The 27,351-nt window shown below is 42.2% G+C and overlaps 1 protein-coding gene across 5 annotated transcripts in view; it reads right to left on the reverse strand.

The window, feature by feature from the left end:
• Positions 1-27,351, reverse strand: part of CRACD (capping protein inhibiting regulator of actin dynamics) — a 206,922-nt gene that overhangs the window by 14,747 nt on the left and 164,824 nt on the right. For 2 of the 5 annotated variants that reach the window (XM_038398708.2, XM_038398704.2), the window contains 4 exons: positions 25,062-25,226; positions 19,089-19,157; positions 12,513-12,695; positions 6,964-9,895 (listed from right to left, as the gene is read on the reverse strand). In XM_038398708.2, coding sequence (XP_038254636.1) covers positions 6,964-9,895; positions 12,513-12,695; positions 19,089-19,157; positions 25,062-25,226 — 3,349 coding nt within the window. The remainder of the gene's footprint in view (positions 1-6,963; positions 9,896-12,512; positions 12,696-19,088; positions 19,158-25,061; positions 25,227-27,351) is intronic. The other 3 variants (XM_043513764.1, XM_043513766.1, XM_043513767.1) reach the window with 3 other exon arrangements.

Raw genomic sequence — 27,351 nt, forward strand, 5'->3', positions numbered from 1 at the left:
ACAGAACCTAGTGAAAATGCCCCTGCAATGGTGATGGTCAGAGAGCATTTTCTACAATGTATTGACATTGATGATACTACAGGAGCTGGTATGACAAATGTGCTTCTTAAAAAGCTGGAAGATATGGGAATTGCGATAGCTGACATGAGAGGTCATAGCTACGATAATGGTGCCAACATGAGAGGAAAAAAAAGAGGAGTGCAGACACGGATCCGAGAGTTAAACCCTTGAGCTTTTTTTGTCCCATGCAGTTCTCATTCATTGAACTTGGTGGTCAGTGATACAGCATCAGCTTCTAGTGAGGCTGCGGAATTTTTTAATGTAATTCAAAGCATCTATATATTTTTCTCATCAGTGGCAAATTTTGAAGCAATATCTGGGAATATCCTCTCTGACACTGAAATCACTGAGTGCCATATGATGGGAAAGTCGAGTGGAGGCGATAAAGCCTAACAAACACCAAATTGAGAAGATAGATGATGCCAGAGTTGCCAATATGGAGGATAATGCTATGACAGGAACTGTTCGTGGGAGAACAGTGGCAGAGGGAAATGGAATCCCCAGAAACATACATAACTTCAAATTTCTGTGTGGCTTAGTGTTGTGGCATGACATACTGTTTGAAATAAATGTTGTAAGCAAGAGACTCCAAGGTGTTGACCTTGATATATCTGGAGCAATGGAACAACTGGACAAAGCAAAGTCATACCTACAGTCTTACCAGTCAGATGAGGGATTTCAAAACGTTCTGAAGTGTGCACAGAAGTTGGCAGAGGAACTTCACACCGAAGTTATTTTCCCACCCATTCAAGAATACAAGAGTCACCAAAGAAGAAGACATTTTGATTACGAGGCACGGGATAATCCCATAAGAGACCCCAAACAGCAATTCAAAGTTGAATTCTTTAACCAGGTGCTAGATTGTGCAATACAGTCAGTTGAAGAACATTTCGGGCAGCTCAAGGAACACAGCAATATATTTGGGATGTTATACGATATTCCAAAACTCCTCACTATACCTGAAGAAGACCTACACCAGCAATGCAGGGCACTAGAGCCAGTGTTGACACATGATGACATGCATGATATTTAGGTGATGAATTCAAAGCCCTTTCAAGATATATTCCAGAACAGTCTTTGGAGTTGATCCTGCTGAAATGTATGTGCACAAATAAGATGACCATTCTCTTTCCAAATGCTTTTGTTGCTCTGTGCATTCTTCTAACACTTCCTGTAACAGTTGCCAGTGGAGAATGCAGCTTCTCCAAGCTGAAGTTAATAAAAACACATCTACGCTCCACAATGACACAGGAGAGGCTGGTCGGCCTTGCAACCATCTCAATAGAGCATGAGCTGGCCCAAACTGTGGACCTTCAGCAGGAAGCAGTTCAAATCTTTGCAACCAAGAAGGCACGAAAAGCACGACTTTGATTATTCAAACAGATTAAAATGCTAGTGTTTACTATGCAGACAAGAAAAGTTACATTTGCTGTTCAGGTGTTTGAAAGTTAAGTGTTACTTAAAATTTTTGAACAAGGCATTTTAAGTTGTTAGTTCTCCTTTATTGGGGTAGGTAGTAGAGCAGTACCATGAGAAGAGTAGTACAGGAAGAAGGCATAATTGAGACCTTTCAAAGTTTTGGCCCAAGCAAGGGGACATAGGGGTGTCATTTGAGCTCCCCGCCTCAGGTGCCAAAATGTTGTGGACCGGCCCTGCCTACTGACTCCTGTAATAACCACTAACCGCAGATTTCAAATCATGGCTTAAAGTAGGGCTGCCAAACAATTAAAAAATTAATTGTGATTAATCGTGAGATTAAAAAAAAGTTATGATTAATTGCAGTTTTAATCACACTGTTAATAACAAAAAGAAAAGCAGTACTTGTGGCACCTTAGAATACTATTTATTTAAATATTTTTGGATATTTTCTATATTTTCAAATATATTGACTTCAGTTACAACACAGAATACAAAGTGTACAGTGCTCACTTTATATTATTATTTGTGATTACAAATATTTGCACTGTAAAAATGATAAAAGAAATAATATTTTTCAATTCACCTCATACAAGTACTGTAGTGCAGTCTCTATCATGAAAATGCAACTTACATATGTAGATTTTTTTTTACATAACTGCTCTCAAAAATTAAAGAGCGTAAAACTTTAGCGCCTACAAGTCCATTCAGTCCTACTTCTTGTTCAGCCAATCACTAAGACAAATAAGTTTGTTTACTCTTACAGGAGGTAATGCTGCCTGCTTCTTATTTACAATGTAACCTGAAAGTGAGACCAGGCATTCGCATAGCACTATTGTAGCCAGCATTGCAAGGATTTATGTGCCAGATGTACTAAACATTTGTATGCTCTTTCATGCTTTGACCACCATTTCAGAGGGTATGCTTCCATGCTGATGACTGGTTCTGCTGATAACAATCCAAAACAGTGTGGACCGATGCATGTTCATTTTCATCATCTGAGTCAGATGCCACCAACAGAAGGTTGATTTTCTTTTTTGGTGGTTCAGGTTCTGTAGTTTCTGCATTGGAGTGTTGCTCTTTAAGACTTCTCACAGCATGTTCCACACCTTGTCCCTCTCAGATTTTGAAAAGCATTTCAGATTCTTAAACCTTGGGTTAAGTGCTGTAGCTATCTTTAGAAATCTCATATTGGTACCTTCTTTGCATTTTGTCAAACCTGCAGCGAAAGTGTTCTTAAATAGAACATCATCTGCTTGGTCGTCATCTGAGACTGCCATTACACAAAATATATGGCAGAAAACCATGGAGCAGGAGACATACAATTCTCCCCCACGGTGTTCAGTCACAAATTTAATTAACATTTTTTTTTAACATGGAAGCATGTTCTCTGGAATGGTGGTAGAAGCATGAAGGGGCATACAAACATTTAGCATATCTGGCACATAAATACCTTGTAACATGGACTACAACAGTGCCACATGAGCACTTGTTCTCACTTTCAGGTGATACTGTTAATAAGAAGCGGACAGCAATATCTCCCATAAATATAAACAAACTTGTTTGTCTTAGTTATTGGCTGAACAAGAAGTAGGACTGAGTAGACTTGTAGGTTCTCAAGTTTTACATTGTTTTGTTTTTGAGTGCAGTTATGTAACAAAAATTAATTCTACATTTGTAAGTTGCACTTCCATGATAAAGAGATTGCACTACAGTACTTGTATGAGGTGAACTGAAAATACTATTTCTTTTGTTTATAAATATTTGAACTGTAAAAAGATAATTAAAATAATACTATAAAGTGAGCACTGTACACTTTGTATTCTGTGTTGTAATTGAAATTAATATATTTGAAAATTTAAATTGGTATTCTATTATTAATAGTGCAATAAAAATGGTGATTAATCACAAATAATTTTTTAATCTAGTTAATCAGTTTTCCATTAATTGCTTGAGTTAACTGCAATTAATTGACAGTTCTAGTTTAAAGACTTCAAATTACAAAGAATCCACCATTTTCACTAGTTTAAACTTGCAAGTGACCATGCCCCACGCTGCAGAGGAAGGCAAAAAAACCCCAGGGTCTCTGCCAATGTGACCCAGGGAAAAATTCCTTCCCAATCCCAAATATGATGACTAGTTAGAACAGGGGTCGGCAACCAATGGCACGTATGCCAAAGGCAGCACGCGAGCTGATTTACAATGGCACTCTGCTGCCAGCCTGGGGTCCTGGTTGCCAGCCCCACTCAGCCTGCTGCCGGCCTGGATGGACAGAACCCAGGGCCGGTAACGGGCTGAACTGGGACAGGTCGGGGCTGGCGGATGGAACCCCAGACCAGCAGTGGGCTGAGTGGCTCAGCCTGCTGCTGGCCTGGGATCCCAGCCGCCAGCCCCCAGCCCCGCTCAGCCTGCTGCTGGCCTGGATGGACAGAACCCCAGGCCAGCAGTGGGCTATCCACCCTCCCCGCTGCCATTCTGGGGTTCCATCCGCCGGCCCTTGTAAATGTAAAATGTATTACTAGCATGAAAAACCTTAAATTACAGTGAATAAATGAAGACTTGGCACACCACTTCTGAAAGATTGCCGACCTGAGTTGGACCCTGAACATGTGGGCAAGGCTCACCAGCCAGACACCTGGGAAATAATTCTCTGTAGTAACTCAGAACCTCCCCATCTAGTATCCCATCACTGGCCATTGGAGATATTTGCTGCTAGCAATCACAGATCAGTTACATGCCATTGTAGGCAGTCTCACCATACCATCCCCTCCATAAACTTATCAAGCTCAGTCTTGAAGCCAGAAGGTTTTTTGCCCCGCATTGTTCCCCTTGGAAGTCTGTTCCAGAACTTCACTTCTCTGATGGTTAGAAACCTTCTCCTAATTTCAAGTCTAAACTTGTTGGCCAGTTTATATCCATTTGTTCTTGTGTCCACATTGGCGCTTAACTTAAATAACTCCTCTCCCTCCCTGGTATTTATCCCTTTGATGTATTTATAGAGAGCAATCATATATCCCTCAGCCTTCTTTTGGTTAGGCTAAACAAGTTTCCTCTCATAAGATAGGTTTTCTATTCCTCGGATCCTCCAAGTAGCCCTTCTCTGCACCTATTTCACTTTGAATTCATCTTTCTTAAACAGGGGAGACCAGAATTGCACACTATTCCAGATATGGTCTCACCAGTGCCTTGTATAATGGTACTAACACTTCCCTATCTACTAGAAATACCTCACCTGATGCATCCTTGGACTGCATTAGGCTTTTTTTTCCACAGCCACATCACACTGGCAGCTTAGTCATCCTGTGATCAACCAATACACCCAGGTCTTTCTCCTCCACTGTCACTTCCAACTGATATGTCCCTAGCTTATAACAAATGTTTTTGTTAGTCCCTAAATGCGTGACCTTTCATTCTGCAATATTAAATTTTATCCTGTTTCTATTATTCCAGTTTACAATGTCATTGAGATCTTCAGTTATGATATTTCAGTCCTCCTCCGTATTGGCAATACTTCCCAACTTTGTGTCAAATTTTATTAGTACACTCACTTCTTGTGCCAACATCAGTAATAAAAACGCTAAATAAGATTGGTCCCAAGAGCAATCCTGAGTAACCTCCCTCCAGCCTGACAGTTCACCTTCAGTATGACCTGTTGTAGTCTTCCCTTGAGCCAGTTCCTTATCCACCTTTCAATTCTCATACTAATCCTCATCCTCTCCAATTTCACTAATAATTTCTCATGTGAAACTGTATCAAATGTCTTACTGTAATCCAGGTAGATGAGCTCAACTGCACTGCCTTTGTCTAAAAAAATCAGTTATCTTCTCAAAGAGGGAGATCAGGTTGGTCTGGCATTAAGTTGGTCTTTTGTAAAACCATGATGTATTTTATCCCAGTTTTATCCCAACTGTTAACCTCTATGTCTTTAACTACTTTCTCTTTCAAAATTTATTCCAAGACCTTGCATACAACTGAGGTCAAGCTAACAAATGTGTAGTTCCCAGATCACTTTTTCCTCTCTTTCTTAAAAAAATAGGAACAATATTAGCAATTCTCCAGTCATAGGATACAATGTCCGAGTTTCCAGAGTCATTAAAAATCTTTGCTATTGGGCTTGCAATTTCATGTGCCAGTTCCTTCAATATTTTTGGATGGAGATTATCTGGACCTCCCAATTTAGTCACCATAAACTGAGTTTGACTTTGACTTTGACTTCTACCTTGGATGTGGTAATTTCTACCTCCATGTTCTCATTCCCATTAGCCACCCTGCTACTACCCCTAAGTTCTTCATTAGCCTAATTAAAAACTGAGGTAAAGTATTTGTTTAGATGTTGGGACATGCCTAGTTTATCTTTAATCTCCACCCCATCCTCAGTGTTTAGCAATTCCACTTTCCTTGTTTTCTTCCAATTTTTATGGCTATAGAATCTTTTACTATTGATTTTAATTCCCTTTGCAAGGTCCAACTCTGCTTGGATTTTGTCTGTTCTCACTTTAATCCTACACTTTCTGACCTCCAAGAGGTAGCTTTCCTTGCTGATTCATCCCATCTTCCATTCCTTGTAGGCTTTCTGCTTTCTCTTAATCACTTGTTTGAGATACTTGTTCATCCAGCTTGGTCTGCAACCTTTCCCTATAATTTTTTCCCCTTGCTTGGGATGCAGACTTCAAATAGTTTCTGCAACTTTGACTTAAAGTAATTCCAAACTTCCTCTACATTCAGATCCTTGAGTTCTTCAGTCCAGTCCACACCCTAATTCCCTTAATTTTTTAAAGTTGCCCTTTTGAAATCAAGGTCCCTAATTGCAGATCTATTTTTGTTTATCCTTCCATTTAGTTTAAACTGAATTAGCTCATAATCACTCGAACCAAAGTTGTCCTCTATAACCAGTTCTTCTATGACATCCTCACTACTCACCAATCTAAATCTAAAATCACCAAATCTAAAATGGCATCACATCTTGTTGGTTCAGCAACTATTTGGTGAAGAAATCTGTTGGCTATCACCTCCAGGAAAATCTGGGCCTTAGTATTAGTAGCACTTGTCTTCCAATCTATATCTGGGAAGTTAAAGTCTCCCATAATCACACAATTCCCAGTAGTATTTATTTAATTAAAAACATTAAGGGGGTCTCTATCCATATCCATATCTTCTGACTGAACAAGAGACTTCAATTGCTTCTTTAAAACACACTTCCTTGAGAGATCACAATTAGATGTCTAGATTGCACTACCAGACACACCAGTATATCATTTATTATTTTTGTCTGATCTGTTTTGTCTGTGTCTAAACTAGACTGTAAGCTTGTTGTGACTGGAATTAGTCTCCTGATTTATTTGTACACCACTTGCACTAAGTTGTTACCAGACCAAATAAGGATTAATAATAGTCTACATTTAAGGCCAAAATTCTGCAGACAAACCTCCAGCCTCTCATTCTGGAAACATGGCCCATAGTTACATGTGACACTTTCATGTTGCCTACCTTTTTTCAGTGGCTCAGGCTTTTTATCAGCTTTCTCTCTCCATGGCATGGTGATAGATGGGAAAAATGACTTCTTTTCTCTCGTTTCTTCCTCTTCATTTTTGTTCTCATTCTGTGCTGGTGAGTGCACCACGTTCACTTTACTGTCTTCTTTTTTCCAGGTGGTGTCTGACTCTGGTTTAGCCGCCCTTTGACCAAATTTGTCAGCTAAGTTTGATCTGTTCATTTTAGAGAGAGGAGAGGATGGCGGGGTCTGGTTTGTGGGCTTTGGAGCTAATGCAGGTTTTTGTTGGAGTGATGATTTACACACAGGTTTCTCATGACTAGGTAAAGGAATCTGGCTGTTGGTTGATGGGAATAGAAGTGTAACTGTTGTGTCTGAGTTCTCCAAAACATTATTTGAAGAGTCTTGTAAAACATTAACAGTGGCATCCCTTCTCTCTAGGCTAGGAGATATATTGTCTTTTAGAGTGGTATTAATGGTTTCTTTTCCACTTTCTGTTGTAAATAGTGGGGCAGGTACACCATCAAAACTATCTCCTGCACTGTATCTTTTCTTTTTCTTTTGCTCCGCCAGTTGATCATAGTGAAAACGTAAGGAGTAATTTGTCCTTCTTAACTTTATCCCAAATGGAGAAACATTTTCTTCTTCATGTGGTGCTGTTTTATCCAGTTTTCTTGTACCAGTGTTCTGCTGACTTTCCAAAGTAGTTGGTGATTCTGATTGGGGCAGTTCTATTCCTGGAGAATGAGAGAGGCTTGGAACAAGGAAAGATGGAAGATCTTTGGCAAACTTATAGCCTTCTGTGTAGTTTGCCATTTCAAGGTGTGTTTCACTCTTTGTTGCCATTTCAGTCACATTATCTTTACAAGCTGCAGTCTCATTGCGAGCAGCCGCATCATCATTTGCATCATTGGATGAATCTGTCTTTTTTCTTGTGTTCTCTGGTTCAGTACCTTCTGCACCACAGGCACTCTCAGCATCTGCATTGGGTTTTGAGGTTTCTGAAAATTTCTGCCATGCTGGCGTTATGGAAAATTTTGCATTCGCAGAAAGTGTTTTCCTTAAATTGGCATGGGAAGCACCTCGTCCTTTGGGAGTCCAGTCATCACTGTATCTACAGACACTTACTCGGTCTTTTTCATTTAGCTTGCTGTTTTCTGCACTCTTTAGGATTCTAGATCTAATAGAAGCCCATTCAGCTAATATGTCCTGGTTGTTCAATGTCTCCTGTGTATACTTCATTTTACTGCGGCTAGATTTGGAATCAAGAGTAGTTTTCTGGGTGTTTTCTGGTGGGGGAAAATCCAGGTTTTTTTTTTCTTCTGTCAAACCAAGTAAAGATTTACAAGCTGTATCTTTGATCTGATTCAGGTTTACGGCAGTGCCACAAAGCTGTGCTCCAGTAACCAAAATAGCTGTGTGGGGGACACAGAAAGAATAGGGAAGTGCAGGAGAACCTTTGCTAAATTTGTGGGTCTTGGATTCTTTGAGGGCAGAAAGGTGCACTGCCTCTTTGACAGGAGTAACGGGGCTCAAATTCACTTTCTCAAATATAATCTGTTTCTCTCCCGATGACACTTGAAACGTGAATGGTCTGTGCGTAGCCTGCCTTTCATCTACTTCCTGCCACCGTAGTTCTTCCCCTATCTTCTGCTCCTGAGTTTCGACTTCTCTCTTCTGTTTTGGTGTTAGCTTTTCTAGCACTATTTCTTTCCCTTTCTGTGATTGTTTTGTTTTTTGTTGGTTTGATTCTTCTTGAAGCTGCTTCTCCATGGATTCATTACCAGCATCCCCAGAACACACTTCTTCTTTGACCTGTTGCTGTCTTAAGGCTTGCTCTTGTTCTTTTTGCTTTTCCAGATGCTGTTGTCCATCCACATGTATTTCTGCCTGTTCTTTTAGTTCTTGTTCATTTGATTCCTCTTGCCTTACTTTAAATTTCCCCTGTTGTTCTCTCTCTTCACTCTCCAGGTGTGTTTGTTCTGCTGGCTCATGTCTTTTTTGTTCTTCTTGTGTCTTTTGCTTCTCCATTTTTTGTACAGTTTGTTCTCCTTGTCTCTTCTTTTTTTCCTTCTGATGCTGGCTTAGTTCTTCCAATCTCTTAGCTTCTTCCTCCTGCTCCAGCTTCTCTTCAGCCTGAAAATGCCTTTTTTCAAATTCTTGTCTCTGTTCTTCCAGTTCTTGTCTTTTTTGTTCCTCTTGTCTCTTTTTTTCTTCCTCCCGATGCTGTTTTCCAATTTCATGACACCTTTGTTCTTCCAGTTCTTTTCTTTTCTGCTCCTCCAGTTCCACTCGTCTCCGTTCTTCCAGTTCCTGTTGTCTCCATTTGTCCAGTCTTTTCTGCTCCTCCAGCTCCTGTTGTCTCCGTTCGTCCAGTCTTTTCTGCTCCTCCAGCTCCTGTTGTCTCCGTTCGTCCAGTCTTTTCTGCTCCTCCAGCTCCTGTTGTCTCCGTTCGTCCAGTCTTTTCTGCTCCTCCAGTTCCTGTTGTCTCCGTTCGTCCAGTCTTTTCTGCTCCTCCAGTTCTTTTAGTCTCCATTCTTCTTCTTGTCTTTTCTCCTCCTCCTGGTGCCTCTGCTCTTTTATTTTCAAATGTTTCTCCTCCTTAAGGAGATGCTGCCTTTTCTCTTCCTCACAATGCTTTCTCTCCTGTTGCCTTTGCATCTCTTCAACTTCCTGGCATCTTTGTTCTTCCAGATGTTTTTTTCCCTCTGCTTCTGCCATTTGTCTTTTCTTTTCAGCCTCGAGCATTCTCCAGTGATCATCTTGCTTTCTTTTCTCATCTGCTAACTCAAGATGCTTTTGGCCCCCTCTGTTCTGGGTTGGCTTAGCTGTGGCAATGCACCCATGGTCATCTGGGTATCTCTCTCTGTACTGGGGGTTTTTTGGGTTTTCTTGCTCAAACTCTGTCACTGTTACGCTTTGTGACTCCTAATGTTGGGAAACAAAAGCAGAGTTACTTAATATTGGTTATTGTTCTCTTTCTTCACTGTACAGAATGGTAAACTGATCAGTTGCAAACTGACTAGTCTCTATTTTTTAACAATTGGCTTGAGATATAGATGATTTTACCTTCGTCCTTTGTTAGAAAGTCATATTTTTACTATATTTGAGTACAGAGACTACACACACTAACTCATGAGTTACAGTATCATAACCCATGACATATTAGAGTAACTGAACAACATGTGGGTTAATCTGTTTCACCACTTTACAGGAGTGATATTCTGTAAAAGAAAGGACACGTCCTGGCACCAACAATGTGGTTACACTAATGCATGTAAATCAATGGTGCCCAAATTCTGACTAACCAAGACCTGCAGCAGCACCTTCAGGGAAGTCTAAGGGCCACGCTGATTTGTGTAAAATGGAGTAGGCAGCAGCCACCCTCACCATAAAACTGGGTCTGAAGCGCAGAGCGTACTGATACACACCACCAAAGCCAAAAGCTAAGGAGGCCACTGTGCTCATTGATGAGTATTGTATGCTGGGATCTGTAATCACCACAGGCCACATGAGGGTGACCACAATCACACAGGGGCTTCACCCGGCCCACGGGCCTCTCTTTGGCCACCCATGATGTGAATGTATTTTAGAATGTAACATTCACATTTCCAGCACTGCCCCACATTTAACCACTTTGTAAGCTCCAGAATTTGTTCTAAGAGAAAAGGAGTACTTGTGGCATCTTAGAGACTAACAAATTTATTTGAGCATAAGCTTTCGTGAGCTACAGCTCACTTCTGTTAAGGCTCAAAAACATTAAGTATCTGTTCAAAAGCATTGTCTGTGTCAGTTCTCTCTGCAGGGCTGGCTGTTTCCACACAATGAGCATGCAGCCCCACTGAGAGCAGCTGTGTGGTGACGGCAAGGACAGGAGGAACAATGGTAAAGGAAATGCTGCTTGGCTGCTACTCTCTGCCTGGCTAAACCCCAATTAGTTGGGGCTCCCCACGCTGGTGGTTCCAATGCAGAAATCTGGGCGCTACCTAAAAATCAGGAAAAATCTGGAGATCCCCAGCTTTTCTATGCTAGTGGAGAGGTGTGATGACTGCTGCTTAATGAAGATAGCCATTGTGATTAAATGGGATACCATGAGGTGGGTTAGTGGTACAAGAGGTATTTTGTTTGTTTCAGGGACCGAATGTCTAACCTGCAGCTGGGAGCATACTTCCCAGCTTGGGTAGACAGATGTGCTGCTCAAGCTAGTGTACTAAAAATAGCACTGTAGCCGGGAGGTAACACAGGCAGTGGCTTGGACTAGCCACCCAAGTATGTACCCAGAGGTTCCAGGCAGGTTTGTATCAGGCCATTAGCCAGAGCTACTCCTGGCTACTCTGCTATTTTTCTGTGTGCTAGCTCAAGTAGAGTTAGCATGCGTCTGTCTACATAAGCTGAGAAGCAGGTTCCCAGCTGCAGTGGAGATGTAACCTCAGTCTCCTGTTGATTCCACGTTTTCTTCTCTATCAACAGCTTTTACTAAGCTGCAATACCTGCAGAAACTGTATGAAGTCCTTCACCGCTGCCTCTTTCTGACTGCCAGTTGTTTCCTGCATGTCAGCTCCACATGCCACTCCAGGAGTCTTGCTGGTTCTAGGCAAGCAACTGACTCACTCTCTGCCCAGTGCAGGGAGTGCTTCCTCCCAGCTACATCGACCTTCCGTAGACATAACAGGCTCACCTCTGCAGCTCCTCAGACAACACCATTACCATTAAAATGCCTACTGTTAGTTGAGGGGGAAGGAGATGCTGGGCCAACACGTTTCTCACCAGAAGGGAGAGAGGATGAGAGAATAGACAGAGCAAAGTAAAGGGGTGGCTGGGCTCTTTTTGCTGTCCTGCTGTGCTCCTGTGAATAAATGTCTCAGCCCAGCAACTCTCTCCCTCCCCCACCTACCCTCCCTTATCTGGAAATTCCTGTTAACTCCAGGGAAGCTGCCCACTGGCCTCTTTCGGCTTCCTGGAGAGAAGGGAATGCAGTGTGAGAGAGACGTAGGGGCTCCTTCCATCATTCCTTTCCTATCGTTGTTTGGATTGTGAAGTATTTTTTTTGGAAGCCCAATGGCCAGATTATGGCAGAGGCACACCTGCTAGCACAGGGAATGAGGAAGGGAAAAGAGAAAGGACCATGGCCCACCCGCCCTCCACACAGGTCAATGGAGCTGGCTGATTGTGGGGAAGAGAGCACGTTGCACCCTCACAGTGCCTCCTGGAACTCTCCTGAATGGGTGCAGCACATCATCAGGCCCAGATAGCCACACGGAGCTAAACACTACCTGTCCCTTGTCTCCATTAGAACTTTACATTCAGACAGCTATCTTGAGTTTTCTCAATATAAAAATCACATGCCTATTTTGCAGTGAAGACAAAGTCTACATTGTGAAAGCACTCAGGAGCTTTCCCGGTGTTACCCAGCCAGGTCCGTACCTGCATCATACCTACCATTCATCATATTATTTTCAGTTGCAACTATTTTGTGAGTACTGACTACAGTTTCTAAAGCAGACCATCTCATCTCACCATTTGACAACCCAAATCAGTTCAATACCTTTGTTAATCTTCTGTGTTTTCTTGTCAGCCTCTGTTTTTTTGGCTTTATGGAGAGTTTGTGCTTAGCCGCGCTGTTGTCCAGACGAGCGACTGCCTGGGGGACCGCATCAAGATTGATTGATTCAATTGTGCCAGCAGAGGAAATGTTTCTTTTTGACCGAGACGATTTGACTGGAGTGACCTGTTTTGTACCATATATACAAAGTAACCCTCATTAAAACCAGACAAAGAGATTTAAAACAAAAACCATTTCTGTATGTATGCATTCAAAAAAGAGTTGTTAGTAGAAAACATGGAAAACAAGGAAAGAATTTACAGCAATATTCCCTTGGACATTTTAAGTTTGCCAAAGATTAAAAAAAAAAAAAAAAAAGACATGAATTCTTCTGTAAGTATTGCCCACCACGCTTGTTTGAGTGAGGCTACATCAAGAAATGGCTGAAAGATAGGAAAGATAAACCAATCTAAGCATTACAACAGAGCCTACAATAGGGAGTGCTGCATAGCCACCCCACCCCAGTGGGAAATGCTAGAAACCTTATGCCTCAGGCAGGTGCAATGCTTCCTGGAGCACAGTGGGAGCATGGCCAATGCATCATGCTTGGTGTACTCCCTCATGTGTGGCCAGCTCTGCTGACTGATGCAGAAGCAGGGCAACAAGATGCCCCTCCCCCCCTCCCTTTTTGCCTCTCTGTCTCATTTGGAGAGGTTAGCAGTAGTAGTGGAACTAGCTTGGAGCAATCCTTGTCCTGCTGGAAGCACAGGGATTGCCGTTCTACTTAGCTCTACCAGGGAATACAAGGGAAAGAGATGTTCCTTGCAACCTCTCACCCACCCTCCTCCTGTGCAGGGCTGGGTACAACTGAGCCCTAAATGCATCTGTAATATAGGTCATGTCTCTACATGTCACAGAATGCATAGGCTGTGCCACACGGACAAGTTTATGTTACTGTAGGAACTGGGACTTTTGCATTCACATCTTTTTTGAATTGTGCAATCTCAACGCTGCATTAGTGTAGTTTATAGGCAAAAGTATGAATAACTCTTGGAGCTCGTGACTATAGTGTGATGCTTCCTGTGGGTATCGAGGATCGTGGGGCACCTCACTACCACCTGTCCTTATCATAAGGAAGCATTATCTGTGCCTCACCATGGGTCAGTTCTCCGATGCCACAGGCTGCAGGCAACACAAGCACTCCCCTCTAGGCTCACACAGGCCCCACTCTCTCTCTCTGCAAGTTAGTGATAGACACACTCCAACCTCCAAGCCCTCTGAGCATTCCCCTGGCGTGTCCAGCTCCTGATCCATTGGACATTTTCAGTATTAACACATTTGCTGCTCCCAAATAAGCACTCCAGCTTACTAATTACATCTTAGATAACTGCTCCGTTTAACACACAACACTTACTTAGATAAGCTTATAGTGAAAATGAGTAGAAGATTATTTTAAAAAGTACAGAGATTCAAGTGACAGCAAGTAGTAGTACTGGAAACAATTAGTTACATATAAAATAAAATTGTAACAGGCATTCTAGAACCTAGACTTAATTAACAAGATCCTCTCATGTCTAATGTGCTTCAAGTGGTGCATATGTTTGTGTTTACACAGCTTGTCTCCTAGATGAAGGAACGAGAGCATCCACTCAGTTCTCAGATATATCCCCCCCACAATCTATTGTCTTTATTAGTAAACAGGATCCCCTCCTGCTGTTTATTTTTTCCTGTAAATTTCCTCTTTTGTAGATTTTGACTGGTCTTAGGCTCAGTATGCAGTTAAACCTCCATTGTGAGACTTACAATGCTCACTACCCAAGTCCAGACAGAAAGATAAGTGTCTGTACCTACTGTTTGAAAGGAACCCGTTTAAGACATGTCACCACTTGTATATATATAAGACATGTCACCACTTATATATATAAGCCAAAGCTTTGAGAACATAATTTCTAGTTTAGATTCATAACCCATTAAATATTGTCTATATATAAATTTTGAAATGATTATGATGACAAGTGGGCTACTGCCTCTTGATCCAGACCTTACATGCCACCTTTTGGTGTTCTTAATATGCATATATCTGACCCAAGGAATCTCTATAAAAACTCTATGCATTCCCTATGCCTGCTAACAGTTGGCACCAAGAAGTTCCTGGCTTACAGCTCACCCTTTATACTGATGCAGTAGAATTAGCCACTGGTTAACCTATAGGCCAGCACATCCCACATCCCATGCTGCTTCCTGCAGCCCCCATTGGCCTGGAGCAGTGAACCGCGGCCACTGGGAGCCGCGATCAGCGGATCCTGCGGACGTGACAGATAAACAAACCAGCTCAGCCTGCCAGGGGGCTTACCATGGTGGGCCGAGGGCCAAAGGTTGCCGATCCCTGCAATAACCCGTTACAACAAATGTTGGTGGAAAATAGGTCAAGTTGTTTTCAACAATGAATATTAAACAGGTTCAAGAAAACTAGACAGAGAGGTTTAATTAATCAAAAAAAAAAAAGATTCTGAGCTGTGTGGCTTTTTGTGAGGTTTTGCTGCACCATCCCCAGCACAGACTTCAAATCAGGGGTGGGCAAACTTTTTAGCCTGAGGGCTACATCTGGGTATGGAAATTGTATGGTGGGCCATGAATGCTCATGAAATTAACAATTCAGAGATATTCAAATAAACTTTATTTAATAAAGGTACATTTTAGTGGAAATAAATATAAAACCTTAATTACTATAATAAATACACCATCATTACAACGTATTATAATAATTAAACCGAATTTACCCCCTTTCCACACCCTGTCTCTCTAGCCTGGACTTGTTGGGCATCAGATTCCAGTCATTGGAACTCATCAAGATTCACCAGCCCCCTGCTCTCAGAAATCTCCTCCCATGTAGGTCCCAACACCCCACAACTTTGAAAACCACCACTGAGCACTCCCTGGCCAACTACTCTGTTTTCTCATCAACAATGGAAAATTAACACTACTAAAACATCACCTAAGCCAACAAGTAGCAGGCATGTGGGCTTGCACATTCCAGGCTCTGATGGCATGTGAGGCATGTTTGGGTTGTGCAGCTGGATAACATGCGTGCCCTCACGCCAGTCATGAACACACAGGAGCGCCAGGCAGGAGCAGTGGGACAAACCCCAGACCCCAATTCCTGGCTGGAGCGGGGCAATGGAGCTCAAGGGCCAGATTAAAAGGTCTGATGGGCTGGACACGGCCTCTCGTTTGCCCACCCCTGCTTTAAATCCTCCTTAAACCTTTGCACTTATTCAGCCACCAGTTCCCCTCTGCTTCAGTGCCACCCTCCCAGAGTCTCTAATGAGACTTGCTTGATTTAGGCAGGCTCCCTGCTCTTCCACCAAAAACCATGCTGAGGAATCTGTGGGTGTGGACTTCCTCACTCTTGAGTTGAGCATTGTGGCAGGAGGCGTACTCCTTGCAGTGTCTGACTGATGTATAGGGTGGGTCCCTGGCCTGAGTCTGAGAGTGATCTTAAGGTCTTTTTCATTAGGTGCTTCCTAAGGCAAAGTTCCCGCCCTTTCCAGGTGCAACTGAGGAATGAACTACATATAGTGCACTTTGCTACAAAGTGCGCTTCCTTGAGGCAGTACAGACAGCACTGGTACTCATCGCTGATCGAAAAGGAGCCCGGGCAGGAAGCACAGATTTTGAAGCCCCAAGTCCTGGACATAGTCCAATATCCAGAGCAGGGTAATGGAGGGAGGCTCCCCAGGTCAGGGAGGCTAACTATAAAACATTAAAACTATCAGATAAAACTTTAAACTGTAAAAACTTCTAAAACCAATTTACAGATATCTATATATATGTTCACAGATAAAGGAATAAAACCAAAGCTTTGGACACTGGAGCTTTGGACACTGGACCAAGATCATGCAGTGGTAAGAAGGAACTGGGGAATGGTTGGTCTACCTCAACCTTTATCTCCTCAGTCAGAGACATGAGGAGAGACAGGATGCATGTGTAGACCAATGGAAACTGCTTTCAAAACACTCCAGCTCCAGGTTCATGGAGCACATGCCTACCCACAGTGGAATACACACAGGGACCAGCACTCAAAGAAGAATTTCCAGTGTGGATACATAACTTCTTAAATATTATCGTACATAGCATTTCAGAATGATTATAATGATCACTGGGCTACTGGCTCTTGATAGAGACCTTACATACCACCCATTGGTTAATTTGATGTGGACATGTCTGACCCAGGGATCCCTGTAAAATCCTATGCATTCCCTGTGCCCTCCACCAATTGGCACCAAGAGGTTGCTGGGTCACACACAGTGTACCAAACGAGGACAGTTGGTCAATTTTAAGCAGTTAAAAAAAAAAAGGTTTATCTTCAGATGTGTTCATTAATTAACAACTTTAAAGAAAGAACTTGGTATTTTGTTTTAAAGAAACACTCAATGACTAAGGAAATAATTTTCATTCATACTAATTGGATACCCCAACTGGGGCATAACTAACATTACAAATTTGTATAAACGCCAGTGAATCAGCTCTGAAGACAGATTAGCAGCTAAAGTTTCAGCCGGATCACATTTTTTAGTGTTGCCAACTCTCGTGATTTTATCATGATTTTCACAATATTTTGATGTTTTTCTTTACTCTCAACCTGGAGGCAAGTGCTTATGAGAGACTCTCAGCTCTTATTTAAAACAAAATTAAGTTTCTAGATTTCATGGTTGTGGAGAAAAGCTTGAAAATATTATATGAGGGCATGCTAAAAGCTCAGAAATCAGTAGAGAAATAACAAGAACCCAATATTTATTATTTTTTAAAATCTCAGGTTTGCTAACATATGGAGTGTTGTATTTCAGGCATTTTAGTTATGTTCAGCCTTTAGGCCTGAATCAGTTGGGTTGGACTTATTATTTCTTGAGTTTCCAAAACTATATTTAATTGGTATAAGGCAACACTAAAGTATACATTCCTCAAAATAGGTGTTGAGTTCTAAGCCTAAAGTGACGAATAAAATTTCTCATTGCATGTGAAAGTCTCCTGTTGAAATCAGAGAATCAAATGAGAGCCCATATCTTTTGGATTGCAAATATTTCGGCCCAGATACTGCAAATACTTATGCATGAGTGTAACTTCACTCATGTAGGCAGCTGCCATTAAACACAACGGGATTATTTTCATGAATAAGGTTGTACATATGACTAACTGTTTCCAGCCATACTGAAAACACGCTGCACCCTGCAAAAAGAAAAAACCTTACAATGCTTGGCTGAAACACTTGAAACTTACTGTATCCGTTGTAGGTCTCGCAACAGCAGAAGCTGTTATATTGGGAAAATTACAAGTGAGTACATAAGAAACTAACTTTTAAGAGGTGACAAAAATCAAAAGTCTCTCCACATGGTCCATTTAGCTACCACTGTTAGATTTGCAATTGGTGTGAACTCAGAAAGGGAGGGAAAGTCTTCTACAGAGGAAAAATTAGTATCTTTTTTTCAAGACAGCTCTGAAATCCACAAAGGTTAAATACAGGTTTATCAGAGAGCCAGTTGTTTAAAGATCTTGAAATATTTTGCATAGCCTTATTAAATTACATCTAGACATAATAAAGTAGTAAAAGTACTTATGAAAATGATGGTTCTGCAATAATTTGAATGTTTGACGAACAGATGAGTTGGAGCTATGTTCAGTTTTCTGTAGTCATCTATTACCATAGGTTTCAGAGTAGCAGTCGTGTTAGTCTGTATTCGCAAAAAGAAAAGGAGTACTTGTGGCACCTTAGAGACTAACAAATTTATTAGAGCATAAGCTTTCGTGAGCTACAGCTCAGTAACAGATTTCAGAGTAGCAGCCATGTTAGTCTGTATTCGCAAAAAGAAAAGGAGTACTTGTGGCACCTTAGAGACTAACAAATTTATTTGAGCATAAGCTTTCGTGAGCTACAGCTCACTTCATCGGATGCATTTGGTGGAAAATACAGTGGGGAGATTGATATACACACACAGAGAACATGAAACAATGGGTTTTATCATACACACTGTAAGGAGAGTGATCACTTAAGATGAGCCATCACCAGCAGCGGGGGGGGGGGCAGGGGAGGGGGGAAGGAGGAAAACCTTTCATGGTGACAAGCAAGGTAGGCTATTTCCAGCAGTTAACAAGAACATCTGAGGAACAGTGGGGGGTAGGGTGGGGGGGGGGGAGAAATAACATGGGGAAATAGTTTTACTTTGTGTAATGATTCATCCATTCCCAGTCTCTATTCAAGCCTAAGTTAATTGTATCCAGTTTGCAAATTAATTCCAATTCAGCAGTCTCTCGTTGGAGTCTGTTTTTGAAGTTTTTTTGTTGAAGGACAAAAAAACAGACTTCCCAACTTCAGTCACTACTCATTTACCAGTGTCTCCTCAAATCCAGTACCTCAGAATTGTACAGCCTCACTGCAGTTTTGGATGAATTTGGGACAATAAAACTGAATATTGCAGTAAAATAACTGGCAGTTTACGAAAAAATAAATTAAAACAAAGGAGGAAAAAGTAATTAAAATAGAAAAGAATTTGATACATATTCTAACTATTCATGTCTTGTTACCTTCTTCTCCACTTCATGTCCTGTCCCAGGTACGCTCATAGGGCTTAATGAATCTGGAGTGTCACTTAACTGGAAAATAAGATTAGCTCAGCTAGATATTAGAATGTAAAGGATTTAATAAATATGATTAAAAGAACTAGTGAAATCACAAAGTGAGAGTGAAAAGGCCTGTTAGGACTTTTCCTCCACCCTCACTAGCACCATAGGTCTGACGGATGTACAGTTCTGCTTCCTGGTCTAACACAGTTTTCTCTTCTACACTTTTATAATCTTATAGCTGCCTATAAAGGAAGAGTCTGTAGATATCAGACTAATGAGACCCGACAGGCTACACAGGCTAAATGATAAGAGTTCACACTTATTCTTTAGCACTAGATAATTAGGTTTAACACCAAAGCAAAATGCAACCTATCATGGTTTCTAGCAGTTTTGATATATTGTCATATTTAGGATCAATGTATTATCTTGATCTTATCTTGAAGCATAGACCAGAATAAAATGGAATTAATAGTCCCATCCTCTCTTAGGCAGACATTATCTACATAGAGGAGTAAAAATACTGCATTTCAACCCAGTGCTTCCTGTGAACTCCTTTCCTCTGGAGCCAAATGGGATCCACAGAGAGGCCCCTTTGACCTTTTAGTTCCATCAGTAAGGGTTCATTAATGCTGTAAGAGTCGTGCTGTCCAGGGTTCCCCTAAATGCTATCTGCCATCAGAACCCATCTTATGGGACTGGATTCTAAACCATGGAGGAGTAACTGCATTAGTTCCTGAAGACTGCAGGAACTTCATTATTAACCATTTGTATTAGTATAGCACCTCGAGGCCCTAACCAAGATCGTGCTGTGTGCTGTACACACACACATGAGGTAACAGACAGTCCCTGTCCCAAAGAGTTTACCATCTAACTAGACAAGGCACCCAAAGGGTAAGAGGAAACCAAGGCAAAATACTTTCCCCAAGGTCAGTAGCTAAGGCAGGAACAGAACCCAGGTCTGCTACATTTTAGTCCAATGCCTTATTCACAGACCAACTTGCTTTGCTTTGGCCTGTGGATTTGATGGGGAAAATTATTCAATGAAACTTGACCTTCATCCCCTTCCCAATCCCCATCCTTTTGACCTCCAATTCCATGGATCTGGAGTGGTCCTCAGTGGGGCCAAGAGGGACTTGTACACCATGTCATGGAGGCAATACTCCCCTATGTTCTGCCCCCTAAAAGCAATCCCTGGGTGCAGGGTGTTCTCTGCACGGGAAAGTACTGGGGCCCTACATTTGGTATTACTGTATCATTTAAGGGCATTAACTTAACAGTATTTCTTTTTATAATTGTTCTTACGTTTATGCATTATACAGCGCATTTAAGTGACTCCTTTTAGCTAGGAGCGTGTGAAGCTTTCTGTGATATGAGTTATAGCCTATTTGCATCTTTGATATAAAATGACTGCCTTGATTTTTAATTCCATGTTTTTCAATTCTGACCTATTTTATGTATACTCTGTGATTCTCCTTTTATGATTCATTAGCAGATATTAGTATATATCCTCAAAATCAGCATTTCAAACACATGCCAAATCAAATTGAGAACTGAAGCCAATAATCCAATTTACCTAAACAATAATAATGAAAAACCACATGGAATATAAGAAATACAACACCAACAATACTTAGCACTTCTAATCTGTAGCTCTCCAAGTGCTGCATAAAATGCATATGCCTTCTTATTCCCTGTGTACAAATGGAAGCACAGAGAGGATACAAAGGCTTGATCTACACTAGAAAATTAGGTAGGCATAACTACACCACTCGGGATGTGAAAAATCCAAAATATTTTTATATCACGTGCTGTAAAGCTTCAGGTGAGTAGATGGGCTTGTTTAAATAGTGCAAAAAACAGATAAAAAGTTGTGAGTTCTTTGGAAATCCTTTAACAGGCAGATTTTGCTCTGTATGATTCAGTAACTGTACTCAAGGTGAACAGGGAGTGCAGAATGAAGGAGAAAAGAAAAATCAGCCAATGATAAAGAATTTGGTAGAGCCTGGCTCTGGACACGTGCACATTTGGGGGAGTGTAGTATGGGCACATGAGAGCCGTGAATCTGAGAGATCAATTAAGGAGACTCCAGAAGGCACTTCAGAGTTCAGAGCTTAACTCCACAATAGTGCTGGGGGGGTGGGGAGGAAGGCTTTGTGGACAGATTGAGGCTCTACATCCCACTGTGAATTAGTGGGAAGAGATTCCATGATTCTTTGAAGGGGTCAACAAACATGTGGACAAGGGGGATCCAGTAGACATAGTGTACTTAGATTTCCAGAAAGCCTTTGACAAGATCCCTCACCAAAGGCTCTTACGTAAATTAAGTTGTCATGGGATAAGGGGGAAGATCCTTTCATGGATTGAGAACTGGTTAAAAGACAGGGAACAAAGGGTAGGAATAAATGGTAAATTTTCAGACTGGAGAGGGGAAACTAGTGGTGTTCCCCAAGGGTCAGTCCTAGGACCAGTCTTATTCAATTTATTCAAAAATTATCTGGAGAAGGGGTAAACAGCGAGGTGGCAAAGTTTGCAGATGATACTAAACTGATCAAGATAGTTAAGACCAAAGCAGACTGTGAAGAACGTCAAAAAGATCTCACAAAACTAAGTGATTGGGCAACAAAATGGCAAATGAAATTTAATGTGGATAAATATAAAGTAATGCACATTGGAAAAAATAATCCCAATTATACATACAATATGATGGGGGCTAATTTAGCTACAACGAATCAGGAGAAAGATTTTGGAGTCATCGCGGATAGCTCTCTGAAGACGTCCACGCAGTGTGCAGCAGCAGTCAAAAAAGCAAACAGGATGTTAGGAATCATTAAAAAAGGGATAGAGAATAAGATGGAGAATATCTTATTGCCCTTATATAAATCCATGGTACGCCCACATCTTGAATACTGTGTTCAGATGTGGTCTCCTCATCTCAAAAAAGATATACTGGCATTAGAAAAGGTTCAGAAAAGAGCAACTAAAATGACTAGGGGTTTGGAATGGGTCCCATATGAGGAGAGATTAAAGAGGCTAGGACTTTTCAGCTTGGAAAAGAGGAGACTAAGGGGGGATATGATAGAGATATATAAAATCATGAGTGGTGTGGAGAAAGTGAATAAGGAAAGGTTATTTACTTGTTCCCATAATATAAGAACTAGGGCCACCAAATGAAATGAATGGGCAGCAGGTTTAGAACAAATAAAAGGAAGTTCTTCTTCACACAGTGCACAGTCAACCTGTGGAACTCCTTGCCTGAGGAGGTTGTGAAGGCTAGAACTATAACAGGGTTTAAAAGAGAACTGGATAAATTCATTGAGGTTAAGTCCATTAATGGCTATTAGCCAGTATGGGGAAGGAATGGTGTCCCTAGCCTCTGTTTGTCAGAGGGTGGAGATGGATGACAGGAGAGAGATCACCGGATCATTACCTGTTAGGTTCACTCCCCCTGGGGCACTTGGCATTGACCACTGTCGGTAAACAGGATACTGGGCTGGATGGACCTTTGGTCTGACCCAGTATGGCCATTCTTATGTTCCTCAACCACCCACTGCACAAAGCTCATTTGCTAAGGCATTGTGCAAGGGATCCAAATGTCACTCAGTGTGCTCAAAGTTGACAGAGAAAGGTGCTAGTTCATTTGGAAGTGCTACTGTTTGTTGAGGATTTGTGTAGTGAAGGAGGGCTGCAGTATTTGCTATTTTCTCCATTAATAGCATGATCATTTTTTAAAAATGGATAGATACAGTACCTTCCAAATACACAGGGAGATTATGTCCCTGCTCCCAAGAGTTTACAGTTTTAAATATACAGAAAAAACACAACTGATAAATGCTCAGGTGGGAATAGATGCTTTCCTTCTGCCCAGAGGGTCTGTCTACACAGCAGCTGGGAGCCTGCTTCCCAGCATAGATATTGTCTGCTTGAGCTAGTATGCTAAAAAGAGCAGCGTGGCTGGCAGCACAGGTGGTAGCTTGGGCTAGCCCAAGCTACTGCCTGTGTCCACACTGCTATTTTCAGTGTGTTAGCTCAGAAGAACTAGGCCTGGTCTACACTATAAAATTAGGTCAGCCTAGCTATGTCACTCTGGGGTGTGAAAAATCCACACCCCCAAGCACTGTCCTTAAGCTGACCTAAATCCCTGTGTAGACAGTGCTAGGTTGATGGAAGAATTCTGCCTTGGACCTAGCTACCAGTTCTCAGGGAGGTGGACTAACCTATACCAGTGGTCTCCAATCTTTTTACGCACAAGATCACTTTTTGAATTTAAGGGCAACCCAGGATCTATCCCACCCCTTTCCTGAGGCCCCACCCCACTCACTCCATCCCCCTTCCCTCCTCACTCTCTCGCCTCCACCCTCACTCACTTTTGCTGGGCTGGGGCAGGGGGTTGGGATGTGGGAGAGGATGAGGGGTGCAAGCTCTGGGAGGGAGTTTGGATATAGGAGGGGGTATGAGGCAGGGGGTTGGGTTGCAGGACGGTTTTGGGGTGTAGGCTCTGGGAGGGGTCTTAGTGCAGGAGCAGGGGGTTGGAGTGCAGGAGGGGGTACGGGATGCTGGCTCTGGGAGGGGGATCAGGCCTGGGGCAGGGGAGGGGACTCAGGGCTGGGGAGTGGGAGGGAGTTTGGGGTGCTGGCTCCAGGAGGGGGCTCAGGGCTGGGGGAGGGGATTGGGGTGTGGGCTCCTGCCGGGCAGTGCTTACCTCGGGTGGCTCCCGGTTCCCTGCCTGCCTGGGCCCATGCCACTCCCAGAAGCGGCCAGCATGTCCCTGTGGCCCTGGGGGTGGGAACATGGCTCCGCGCACTGCCCCTCCCTGCAGGCATCATCCACACAGCTCCCCGATCCTGGTCAATGGGAGCTGACGGGGCGGTGCCTGCAGGCAGGAGCAACGCGTGCAGACACGCCCCCCCCAAGGGTCGCAGGGATGTGCTGGTCACTTCCAGGAGTGGTGCAGGGGCAGGGCAGGGCAAGGCAAGGCAGGCAGGGAGTCTGCCTTATCCCTGCTGTGCTGCTGGACTTTTAGCGGCCGGAGATCGTGATCGACTGTCAGAGGCTCCAGGATTGAACAGTTGATCATGACCTACCAGTTGGTGACCACTGGCCTATACCAGTGGGAGAACCCCTCCTGTCAGGGTAGGTAGAGTCTACACTGAAGCACTACAGCGGCAAAGCTGCAATGATGCAGCTATGTCGCAGTAATGTAGACAAGCCCCTAGTGTGCGTCAGTCTGCCTGCGCTGGGAAGCACATGCCAAGCTGCTGTTTTAATGTACCCATAGACTACCCAATATGCCTGGTATGTCAGAGGCTTGGGAAGTGCAGTGGCTTGAGCATTAGACAGCCAGTTCTGTTTTCAGTCTGCCACTGACTTTGGGTTTTTCTGCACTTAAAATGATGCAGCCGTGCCACTGTATCATGTCAGTGTAGACACTGCTATCGTTGGAGTAGATTATCCTTGCTCTCACTCCAGTCTGTGAGGGACGGACTTCTTAAGAGAGTTGATCACAGCACAGACATTTGTCCTGTAACTGGCCCATAGGCAAATTGGCTTAGGCTCCAATTCTTCTCACACAGAATTTCCTCTGTAGGCTGCTATGCATCACCGGTGCACAACTTCCCACTCTGGGAAATCCAGTATTCTGTCTCTCACCAGCCTTTTCCTGACCTTTAGAGAGATGCCATGTTTGCCACCTGCTCTGTGGGACGTTAGAATAGTTAATATCATGGCCTCCCTCCCAGGACACCAAGTACATCACTCCCAGTGCATATACTTGTCCTTAGGCTAGGGTGCAGAATTTGAAAAGTCCTACTAAATGTGTGTGTCCGCACATAAAAAGCCTTTTGCTTTGGCTTACTGGACATTGCGTCTATGCCCCAGTGAGTTCTATGCTTTCAGTGACAGTGTGATGTAGTGAATATGTCCATTTAAAATGCTTACTTTATTATTGCTGTCCAAGAGCACTGTGTCCTGTTGAGTCTCAATCTCCATTGGGCTACTGAGTAATAAGTCCTCTTCTAAACTAGCATTTGCCTCCTCCATTGTCTTCTCAGAAATTGTCATTTGTGGTAGTTGTCTAAATTTAATACTCTTGGACAACTGTTGCTGAAAAACAAGAAAAATGTATTAATGTCACAAATGAAATAAGTTGACTCTACTGCACATGCCCTCTCTCCCCATTGAATCTGCATAGTCTGCAAACAATCTGAAATACATAGACCAATTACCAGGACTAAAAGGCAAACCAACTCCAGATTCAACAGCTATCGCAACACGGCAAAGAAAAGGAAGCATAATTATCAGTAGTAACTATTGTCCTCCTCAATCAAGAGTTAACAAAGACTCTTTGTTTTATTATTATTATTATTATTATTACTACTACTCGCTGTTTTTTTATGACTTTGATAATACTGGTGTTTTCTGGAGTAATGTGGACACACCAAAATAAAGCTTTCATTAAAACAAAAACAAAAAGGTATATTTCTAGGCTTCATGGTTGCAGAGGAAATCTTGAATTCATGACCCAAGGGCATCCTCCAAGGTCACAATCCAGAAGACCATAAAAAGAACCCTACATTTATTTATTTATTTTTAAAAAAACTCACAATTTTGGGGACCAGACATGATTTTTAAATGTTTGAGGATTGGCAATACTGCATATTAAAGGAACCTGATTTTCAGAGAAAGCAGAGCATCTACCCTCTGAAAATCAGGCCCCTTTAATGTATCTCAGGTTGAGCTCCCAAAAATTCAATTACCAAAGTCACTAGTCACTTCTGCAAATCTTGACCAGATGTATTCCCACTGCAGATGCCCTTCTGCCATGCCACAAGGCTATTGGTGTACAAGAGAGCATAGAAATCCCACATTGAGGCTCTGCAGAGAGTAATGTCATAAGGAGAACTGTAACACATAAGTCAACAGAAAATGTGAGTTTTGTAGCTTTTCCATCATTCAACTTTTACTTTTCTATTTCCCTTTTTTCTTTTCATTTAATCCTGTTTCTTTTCCAGAGATGATTTAAAACCTTCTCTCTGAAAGACTGTAAATAAAGTAAGATTGAATTGCACCAAGGATAAAGTTAACAAAACAAGGAGCATATTATAGCTGTCTAGAGACAGAGCCTCTGCCTAGTGCTTTTCAGCAGTAATGACTTTGGGTTTACACAGAGATCACAGAATAAGATCCTCCTTTAATATACAGAAATTAATTTCTGTTATGTATGCCTAAAACAATAAAACATTTGAAAGAGAACATATTTTTAGCATGAGATTTAGAAGAAGTAATGAGTAGGAAAGAGGATGCTTTAGTATTTGATTTTCTTTCTGAATATTTACAGGAACCACACCCAGTTAAAAGAGATAAGACCATGTGGTAATTTTCTTACTCTCTTTCAAGGACAGAAAATTTTCCAAAGAGGATCTCCCTATCACTGTGAAAATCTCCACAAGTTAATGCTCATAACAGGGATTCAAGTGAGTAACTTCCCTTCCTGTGAATGTCAATTACAAGCACAGACATCTGCCGTGAATTTACCCCTCTGAATTTAAGAAAGACACAATGTAGATTACAGTAGCAATTATGTAAAGTAAAGGCATGAATTCAGCTCTGAATCAATAGCATGGTTTAGGTGAGAACTTGGCATGGAAACACAGTTTTTAATAGGAGTGGTAAACCGCAAAGGTCAATCTCAATTCACATAACCATCCAGAAGTTTGCATTCGTGTCTAAATCTTAGCCAGATTAATTGAAGCCATTAATGTCCCATAGTGCAAAACCAGTTGGTGGGGGGGAGGGAGTGTAGAAAGAGAGAATTTCTCTATCACTAGGTTGATAAACTAGGATTGATGTTCCTCCACCAACTCACTCAGGTATGCACAGGTAGTGCTGCTGCCCATCTGCATCCTGATAGTGGATGATCGAACATAACTTGTGTGGTTAAATGGACCGAGTTAATGGCAGAAAGTCACACCTGCTTAGATACCCAGAAGGAAATTTGGTCCCACTGAAGTCAACAGAAAATCTCCTTTTAAGAGGAGTCAGTTGGTGCCAGTCTTTTCAGACTTTACCTTCTCTAGGTCTGCATTCTACCTTGGATTTACACACCCACACTGAAACAAACAGAAATTCTACATGCAGAACAAAACAATGGCCCTCTGAGGGTATCATCCAGTAAGTTGCTGAGTGCCCTCAGCTCTCGCTGATTATAGTGGAAACTGAATCAGAACCT

Source organism: Dermochelys coriacea, chromosome 4 (assembly GCF_009764565.3).
Source record: "Dermochelys coriacea isolate rDerCor1 chromosome 4, rDerCor1.pri.v4, whole genome shotgun sequence".
NCBI lineage: Eukaryota > Metazoa > Chordata > Testudines > Dermochelyidae > Dermochelys > Dermochelys coriacea.